This window comes from Marmota monax, unplaced genomic scaffold (genome assembly GCF_021218885.2).
Source record: "Marmota monax isolate L192 unplaced genomic scaffold, Marmota_monax_Labrador192_F-V1.1 WCK01_AAM20220418_F8-fsc00001, whole genome shotgun sequence".
Classification (NCBI taxonomy): domain Eukaryota; kingdom Metazoa; phylum Chordata; class Mammalia; order Rodentia; family Sciuridae; genus Marmota; species Marmota monax.
Window position 1 is genome coordinate 44237989 of NW_026693777.1, and position 9621 is coordinate 44247609.

At 40.9% G+C, this 9621-nt stretch overlaps 1 protein-coding gene across 1 annotated transcript; it reads left to right on the forward strand.

Moving 5' to 3' along the window:
• The first annotated feature begins 6674 nt into the window (after window positions 1–6674).
• Window positions 6675–7856, forward strand: LOC124104484 (axin interactor, dorsalization-associated protein). Its single transcript, XM_046461453.2, has one exon. It carries the CDS (start codon window positions 6711–6713, stop codon window positions 7635–7637), a length of 927 nt encoding a protein of 308 aa, XP_046317409.1. The 5' UTR covers window positions 6675–6710; the 3' UTR covers window positions 7638–7856.
• Window positions 7857–9621: the final 1765 nt, after the last annotated feature.

Below are 9621 nucleotides of genomic sequence, written 5' to 3' on the forward strand. Positions count from 1 at the left end.
GAGCAGTCGCAGTGGTCAGCCCTGTGTGAGGATGTCCTCTTCACCTGCCCATGAGTAGACTCCAGAGAGTGGCAGAGGGATCTGGACACCTCTGATCACAGGCCCTTCATCCCATACTCTATCCTCTGCCCTCCAATTCAGCACATTCTAGGAGTTTAGGGGATTTCCTACTAGAATTCAGCAGCAGACTTTATAATAAAGAAAAATAAAAGGGACCAATCAGAAAACTGTCAGATTATGAATATTGTACAGGAAAACTGTCGAAGTCACTTAGCAATTTATTTATTTGATACCAGGGGTTGAATCCAAGGGTGCTAAACCACTAAGCCACATCCCCAGCCCTTTTTATGTTTTATCTAGAGACAAGATCTCACTAGGTTACTTAAACCCTTGCTAAATTGCTGAGGCTGGCTTTGAACCTGTGATTCTCCTGCCTCCCCCTCCCAAGCCACTGGGATTATAGGGGTACACTACCACACCCGCCTCTTAGCTGTTTATTTAGTATGTATATTGCACTAAATGTTTTTGTGAAATGACAGAAGTTCAGTTATTTTATTGCCAATTCATCATAGAATTGAACAATAATCATTTCCTTTTCAAGGCAAACAAAACTGAAATAATGCTTAATTATTACAAATGAACCTAAAATGTATTCTTACAAACTCAGTCAAAACAGGAAATTGATAATGGTTATGAACAAGTGAAAACTAAAAAAAATGGGAAATATTTCTATTCACATAAACCAGATATAAAATTGAATGAAAACATAAAATGTAAAATGGAGAAAGCCACAAAAAATAGCTTATTCCATGGGGGGTCCTGGCTTCTCTCCAAGTGTCCAGTAGAACCAGGCATGGTGGCACATGCCTGTAATCCCAGCAATTCAGGAGGCAGAGGCAGGAGGGTTGCAAGTTCTGTGCCAGCCTCAGCAATTTAGAGAGATGCTGTCTCAAATAAAAATATTTTTAAAAGGGCTAAGGATGTAGCTCAGTGGTAGAGCACTCCTGGATTCAATCTCCAGTACTGTAGAAGAAAACAAAAAGTGTTCAGTAGGGACAGAGTTGTGGCTCAGGGGTAGAGCGCTTGCCTAGCATGTGTGAGACACTGGGTTTGATCCCGGGAACCACATAAAAATAAAACAAAATAAAATAAAGGTATTGTGTCCATCTACAACTACAAAAATTTTTTTTTTTAAAAAGTGTTCAGTAGACACATGTGGCCACCTGACCAGACAGTAGTCTGTAGCTTTTATCAGACTCTCAAAAAGAGTTTTATGACTACAGGAAGATTGAAAACCACCACCCAATGAATCAACCTTGGCTACTCCCAAAAGAGTCACAGGATTCTGATGGATGAGAGGAAATATTTAGGATCTGCTGATAGCAATTTCCTATTAATTATAAGCTAAGTCTTAGGAGTTGACTTGGTTGAGACCCAAGTTGTTGACCTTGGGCTTAAATCCTTAAGATCTGTCCACAGAGGCCATCCAAGGGCTATAAATAGGGGTTTGCAAATAGGTCCTATGTCCAGAAGGACCAGGTCAGGACAAGAAGGCAAATGACAGTGACTCAGGAGGCAAAAGCAAGAGAATCACAAGTTCAAGGTCAGCATGGGCAACTTGGCAAGACCCTGATTTAAATAAATAAATAAAGGGCTGGGGATGTGGCTCAGGTAAGCAACGATTCACAGTACTGGGGAGGAATAAAAAACACATATGACAAGCAGAAGAGATCTGGAGGTGGTCATTCTAGATCAGAATAGGCAGGAATGGCTGAGCTGGGCTAAGGTCACATGTTGCTCACCTAGGCCAGTGAGATCCTCAAGGGAGGGCCATGCCTCTAGTGCCCATCTGAGTGGACCTGACTCAAGGTGTCAAGCTAGAGGTTGTGGCAACCTTTTCCATTCTGTCTTGTCTTTGCCCTAGCTGAACTTCTTTTCTTCACTCTTTCTTCTTGAACTCTACATTCACAGTAAATGAACATCTATTTTTTTCATTCAACATTCATGGCTCTTTTAATTTCCCCAGATTTCTTATAGGGAAACAATCCTTCCCCAACTCCCTGTCTCCATGGTTTGGGTGGTGTTGACTCACTTCCAGCTGAAAGAATGTAGCACGTGCCCCAAAGCTAGTTAATGAACTCAGGGAATTACTATGACCATAGTGTTTGGTTCGTGGGATTCATGAGCCAGACTGGTGCAATCAAAGTAAATTCTGGTACATGAAGTTCTAGAAGAGACACTTTGTCCTTCCTGCTGAACCAGAACCTAGGAGGAGATAAAGCTGGAGCTTCTGAATGTGGAAGCAACCACAGGAGGAAAACTTGTCAGAAAATGGAGCCAATAATAATAGTTAACATTTCTATAATGCTGACTGTGTGCCAGGTGGAGGTGGGTTTATTCTGAAGCTGATGATGCTTCAGCTGGGTCAGCCTCATGCACATCCCTCCCCAGGCTCTGAGAGGAACCTAACAATCGGGTCTTGTGATTATATGTTTTAATAAAATTTGCAAAAATAAATGATTTTATCCAGGACTGGTTAAGACCACTATCTTCCCCCTCCTCCATCTCTGTTACTGTTGATGAGGCTGTAGATACTTTAAGGATCTGGTTAAGGAAAAGTAGAGCTAGAAATACATTTAATTTGAGTTTGGTGGAATATATATACGTGGTTTACAGTCAGTTTCATGTACAGTAAAGTCATTGCTAGATGTAAGTTTTGAGAATAGTTTCCAGAAATATTCTATCACCCACTGTACCAACTCAGCTAGCAAAGGGATGAGGCCAGAGATTGTATAGTGTGTCTTGGGACCTGGGTAATGGCTGGTGCATAGGCAGTGAGAAGAATTCACCAAGACAAAGCAAAGTAATTAAGTTTATTGGAGGGACATGTGATGCAAAGATGCAGCATAGATAAGACAAAGGTGTCTGCCCACAGATTCAGAGGATATCTGGGCTTTTATCCACTTCTGAGTTCTTTGTTCACCTTTGGCAAGTTTTTTTGCTAGGAGTGATTTATGCTAAATAAGGGTGATTGACAGATTCCTGGATCCTGCACATAATGCTTATTGTGTATCACCAAATGCTCCTTCCCAAGTTTTAAATCAGGTGCATAAGATGCATGTAACATGCATGGGGTCTTAAACAGGGGTTTCCTTTCCTTAGGTTATTCTCGGTCAAACTTGGGAGTTGGCATACGCTCCTGGGGATAGTTTTGGAAAACAGGATCTTGTTTTTTACACTTAGGAAAGTTAGCTCCTCTGATAACAGCAATGGAGCAGGATGAAAGGAGGTCCTTAAGATCATATCAACTCTGCTGATTGAGGTGAAGTGGGCCCTAGGACAAGGGTCCCCAATCTGTCCTGCCTCATTTCCCCCTAAGAGGCATTGCCCCAAAATTTCTTGAGAGGGTGATGAGGGAGGAAGCCCCATCTTCTGAATCTATTTCCTGCTGGATTTGGGTGTTGTCCCTGCCTAACTGGGGCCTTGTCTCTTCCCTATGTTTGGGGTTGTCCCAAGCCCCAAAAGTGGCTGCCCGACCGGTCTAGCAGTGTACAGTCAACAGTGGGAATGGGAGTAAATCACTGTCGAGTCATCCTCTAGAGTCAGGGAGTCTGCAGGAAGGAAGAAACAAAATGAACAAGAAGGTTTTAAGAAAGCAAGGACTAAAACATAGTAGTAGGAGGAATATGAAGAGCAAGGGAGAAGGAATGGGAAGATTCATGAAAATACCCTTTGTCCCCATCCCAGGAGCAGATTAGGAAACATTTAAACAAGTCAGGTTCTCCTTATTACCTTTCCAAAAATACATATAAATTCTCATCCCAGTGTAAAAAGTCACATAAAATTTTTATATTACTTATGGGTGACAAGTTACCCTTATCCAGTTACAGAATGTTAAATGACATAAATAAAAACAGTTATAAAGCAATCATTTAAAAGACTTTATAAACATATGTTATAGAATTTAAGAAGTCAAGAATACTTGAATTTACTTAGCAGTTGATATTTAGTATTTTAACTGCAAATTAATCAGATATGTCTTCTAATAAACATTTATGAAGATTAATCCCATTTATGTTAAATCTGATTTACCATTTTAACTGTCAACTTTAGGTTAGCTATGAAAACCAAGATATTAGACAAACCTAATTAATGTTTTAAGTCATCATTTTCCTGCTGAAGAAAAATCCTAAAAGCAATGTATATTACACTTTAAACATTTCATAGAAACCAGTGCGTTCTCTCTCTCTCTCTCTCTCTCTCTCTCTCTCTCTCTCTCGCTCTCTCTCTCTCTCCCTCCCTCCCTCCCTCCCTCCCTCTCTCTCTCCCTCTCTCTCCCTGTTTTTGTTTTTGTTTTTAAACAGGCAAACTGCAGATTTATTGAAGGTGAAGGTGGAGGCAGCATTCTGATAGGTAGAGTGAAGTGGGCAGAGCAAGAGAGAGAGAAGCTCAAGGTGCAGTGCTCTCTTGATTGATTGACCACCTAGAAAAACATGTGGGTTAATAATTTTAAAGACATCTTCACTCTTTTTTTAAAAAAAACAGTTTGAGTCACATGAAATAAAAGACATTTAGATCCATTTCTTTTTAAAATTTATTTATAAGTATTTATAAGTGCTCATTTATCTATAAGCCATTTTTTGCCATATACATTATATATAGACACAAGCATGTATATAGACACAACATACAAATCACAGGTGTGCACACATACACATAAAAACAGACAGGAAACAAAGATTTTATAACTTTTCACCAACTATTAGATCCCCCAAATGGGAGACAAAATAGCTACAGATGCTTATTACACAGACTATCAGATTTAACCCTTAAGGAGTTAAAAACAGAGCCTGTCTCAGAGGTCCTTTGTGGCACAGTGAGCAAAAGATTATAGAACAGAGGACGCAGATCCAGAGGAAGCCTGTAGAGTTAGGGATGGCTGGGAAAGAGTCTATCTATCATGTCTGGACACTGAATCAATGTTTCAGGTGGCCAATTGTCCATTCATGAGGTAGATCTATCTCAACCATCACCACTGCTTATTTTCTTTTTTAGGACCTTCTAGAAGAGATGACTGCTTTCAAATTCCAGTATATAGAGAATTAACCCTTTAATAATTGGTCTCTAAATAAAGACAGCAGGCAATAAAAACAAAGGACATACACACACACACAAAAAAAAAAAAACCCAAAAAAACAAAAACAAACAAACAAACAAAAAACACAACTCTTCAGTTAGACAAAACAAAACAAACCAGAACAAAAATACAGTAATTTAGGTGCATGGGAACAAAGGTAAACTTATCAGAAAACTCATGAGCTCAAAAAAGACAGAGGTTTAAAAAAAAAAAAAAAAGACACAGCCATAATTATTCTAGTAAAGAAGCACATGGAATATCTATATCAGACCAGAGTGAACTTTTGGATGAGATTAGAGTCAGTCCAGATATTTTAAAGAATGTGGGAGCCCATGAGGTCCAGGGAGAGGGTGGACCTCAGGAAAGGATTCTCAAGAAAAAGAAAACCTGTATATATCAGATCTTTCCATTTTCCTTCCCTGTGAGCATTTAGGGAGGAACTTAGAGCTGAATCCCAGAGTCCAAAGAAAAGAGAAAATAGCCATTATGTCCCACAGTGTCTTTGATTTACAAGTGATACTTTTTCTGGTCTTTTTTATTTAATTTCACTTATTTATTTTGAGGATCAAACCCAGTGTTTCACATGTGCTAGGCAAACACTCTACCACAGAGCCACAACCCCAGTCCCTCTTTTTCTAGTCTTTAACGGTTTGGGGGCAGTTGCTTACACAGCTTACATGCCAGATACAAGCCTCAGAGGGACAGATATCAGATAGGCAGTTAAGGAGCAAGGAAAGCTACCATTTTAAGAATGAGAGGCAAAGGGCATTAAATAGGGCAAACTGACCCAAAGAAATAGAAGGTAAAATTTTACCTTAGAAATTAATAAGAGTTCCCATGAGATTTGAGAAAAGATCTATTTGGAAGATAGTATTATAATTAAGGATACCATTTATGAGCCATCTTTCTTGATCAGCAAGTTGATATTGTGGCCTGACAGGTATTAACAGGAAGACTAAGTGTTTTTGTTTGAAATTCTGGAGATCAAACCAATGTTTAAGAATACATCCTAGAGGAGAGTCAGCTGGTACCAACTGACCACCCAAAATTTTGAACCACTTTTAGAATTCTAGGATAGACTGAATAATTTCTCATCAAGAGAGAACATTCTGATGTACCTATGTCTCTAGAATGTCCCCACGTTCAGAGGGATCAAACAAGGAAGGAGATATCTATTACCTTCAGTGTCTTGTAGAGGGAAAAACCTCACCCTTGAACCCATCAGCCAGTAGTCACAATGTACTTGCCCAATGGAGCAAGAATCCCTCACAGGCTGGTTGGACCTGGAGTTCAGAGATGGTGTCAGGGATCCTGGATTTTCAGTGCTCTCATATGGTCTTTGTACCTGAGAAAAATAGGGCAGGGAATGGGGGAGGTCTTCTGGGACCTGAAACCCAAAAAATAAAAAGGTAGAGGGAGGAAATGGGCTTGGGCGGCTCCTCGGCGGGTGGCGGTGGTGGCCTTAGCGGTTCCTCCTGGCTCTGTTAATGTTGGGGCCAGGCCCTGGGAGGATGGCGCCCTAGAGCCCGGCCTTGCTGGGTAGGGGCGGGAGGGGACGGGGTGGGGACCCGCCATGTCGGAGGTGACCCGGAGTCTGCTGCAGCGCTGGGGCGCCAGTTTTAGGAGAGGCGCCGACTTCGACTCTTGGGGCCAGCTGGTGGAGGCGATAGAGGAGTATCAGATATTAGCAAGACATCTACAAAAAGAGGCCCAAGCTCAACACAACAATTCTGAATTCACAGAAGAGCAAAAGAAAACCATAGGCAAAATTGCAACATGCTTGGAATTGCGAAGCGCACCTTTACAGTCCACACAGTCCCAGGAAGAATTTAAACTGGAGGACCTGAAGAAGCTAGAACCAATCCTAAAGAATATTCTCACATATAATAAAGAATTTCCATTTGATGTTCAGCCTGTCCCATTAAGGAGAATTTTAGCCCCTGGTGAGGAAGAGCATTTGGAATTTGAAGAAGATGAAGAAGAAGGTGGTGCTGGAGCAGGGTCTCCTGATTCTTTTCCTGCTAGAGTGCCTGGTACTTTATTACCAAGGTTGCCATCAGAACCGGGAATGACATTACTCACTATCAGGATTGAGAAAATCGGTCTGAAAGACGCTGGACAGTGCATCGATCCCTATATTACAGTTAGTGTAAAGGATCTGAATGGCATAGATTTAACTCCTGTGCAAGATACTCCTGTGGCTTCAAGAAAAGAAGATACATATGTTCATTTTAATGTGGACATTGAGCTCCAGAAGCATATTGAAAAATTAACCAAAGGTGCAGCTATCTTCTTTGAATTCAAACACTACAAGCCTAAAAAAAGGTTTACCAGCACCAAGTGTTTTGCTTTCATGGAGATGGATGAGATTAAACCTGGGCCAATTGTAATAGAACTATACAAGAAACCCACTGACTTTAAAAGAAAGAAATTGCAGTTATTGACCAAGAAACCACTTTATCTTCATCTACATCAAACTTTGCACAAGGAATTATTCTGACATGAGTAATGTGGAATTTCTGTGAATTTTACCACTCAGTAGAAACCATCATAGCTCTGTGTAGCATATTCATCCTTCAGGAGGCAGGAAGTGAGCCGCACCTATAGGCCAGTGAGTCCATTGCAAAGCTGTACCACAGAACTAAAGTCCAGCACCTCATTGTTATGACTCCTTTGGATACAGGTTTATTGTAGATTTTGAAACATGTTTTTACTTTTCTATTAAAAAAAAAAAAAGGTAGAGGGAGGAAGAAGAGCAAGAGAAAGAGAGAAAGACCAGAGACTGAAAGTTCCCTTAATGGGACACCAAAATGCTGTGGGACCTGGGTGATTTCCAGTGCATGGGTGGTGAGAAGAATTCACCAAGACCACGAGAAGCACAGTTAAGAGTTTATTGGGAGGAGATACACTGCAAAGGTGCTGCGGGAACTTTCACTACAAAGATGTCAGCCTGTGAACTCAGATGGAGTCTGGGCTTATATGCACTTCTGAGTTCTTTGTTCATTTTTGGAAGGCTTCATGCTAGGAGTGATTTATACTCAATGGGGAGTGATTGGCAGATTCCTGTGCCTTGCCCTTTTTCTTGTCTTTAACTGATTTGGGGCAGTTATTATGTGTGCACCAAATGCTCCTTCCCAGGTTTTAAATCAGGGGCATGAGAAACAAGTAATATGGATGGGGTCTTAAACAAGTGGTTTTTCCCTCCTTAGGTTACTCTGGAGATCTCTGCACATCCTTGGATGGAGAAATAATCTTTTGGAAAACAGGATCTTGTTTACACTTAGGGGAAGTTAGCTCCTCTGAAAACAGCAATGGGGCAGGATGAAAGGAGGTCCTTAAACTCATGTCAGCTCTGCTGACTGAGGTGAGGTGGGGCCTGGGACCAGGGTCCCTAGTCCATTCTGCTTTAGTGAGGACATGTATTTTGGTGCCAGAAGAATTGTGTAGAGAAAGAGAAACAAAGTCTGAAATATATAGAGGCAGAAACCAGTCTGTGGGTAATTGATTCAATCAGACATAAAATTATGATTGGAGCTGGGCGTGGTGGTGCAGGCCTGTAATCCCAGTGGCTCAGGAGATTGAGACAGTAGGATCATGAGTTCAAAGCCAGCCTCAGCAAAATCAAGGTGCTAAGCAACTCAGTGAAACCTCTCTCTAAATAAAATACTGGAGATGTGGCTCACTGGATGAGTGCCCCTGAATTCAATACCCGGTACAAAAAAATTTTGATTGGAAGACTTAGCTTTTATTGACACCTGATCAAAACAGAAGTTCTCAAAAAACTCTTTCCTCTCATCCTGTAAGTTATGAGACAATCATAAGCCCACCAGATTCAAGAAAATTGGCTTCTACCTCTTGATGGGGGAGTGGTTCTACAAGGTTCTAGATGAGCATGAAAAGTCATTGCTGCAACTGTATTTTTTAAAAAACTGCCATAACCTCTATTAAGTGTCTCTCATCCATGAACTACTGTAGTATTGTTATTGGAGTCCTAGGGGTGTAGTTCAGTAGTAGAGTGCTTATCTAACACACCCAAGGCCCTGGGTTCAATTTTTAGTTCCCCAAAACAAACAAAAACACACAGAGAAATTCTCTACTGAAAGGGGTATTTTCAATCATACCTCGATTGCACTCTTTCCCTTTATTTGATGAGAATTTTAAGAAATAGAACTTATCATAATTCCTGTGCCACAAGTAGCTAACACACTGTAATAAGACTCTTCACTTTTGCATGCAAATGTTCAATGGGTGACTTAAAGACTTGGCATCTCTTGGATTCTAGGAACAAGCTCTGATAGATAAAGATCTTGTGATAAATCAAAGCCATCCTCCAGGCAACAACTCTTATCACTGTCAAGACCACACCTGACCAATTCAGGGATAATAATGGACCAGGCCTCACCTGATCAAGATCACCTGCTTTGACAGCTGTGCAAAGCCTCCAGCTATACAAACCCCTAGCCCTTGCCCTCATTCGCCATTAT

What these genes read in the sequence shown, in the direction of transcription:
- LOC124104484 (XM_046461453.2), top strand. Translation starts at nt 6,711, where the DNA reads ATGTCGGAGGTGACCCGGAGTCTGCTGCAGCGCTGGGGCGCCAGTTTT.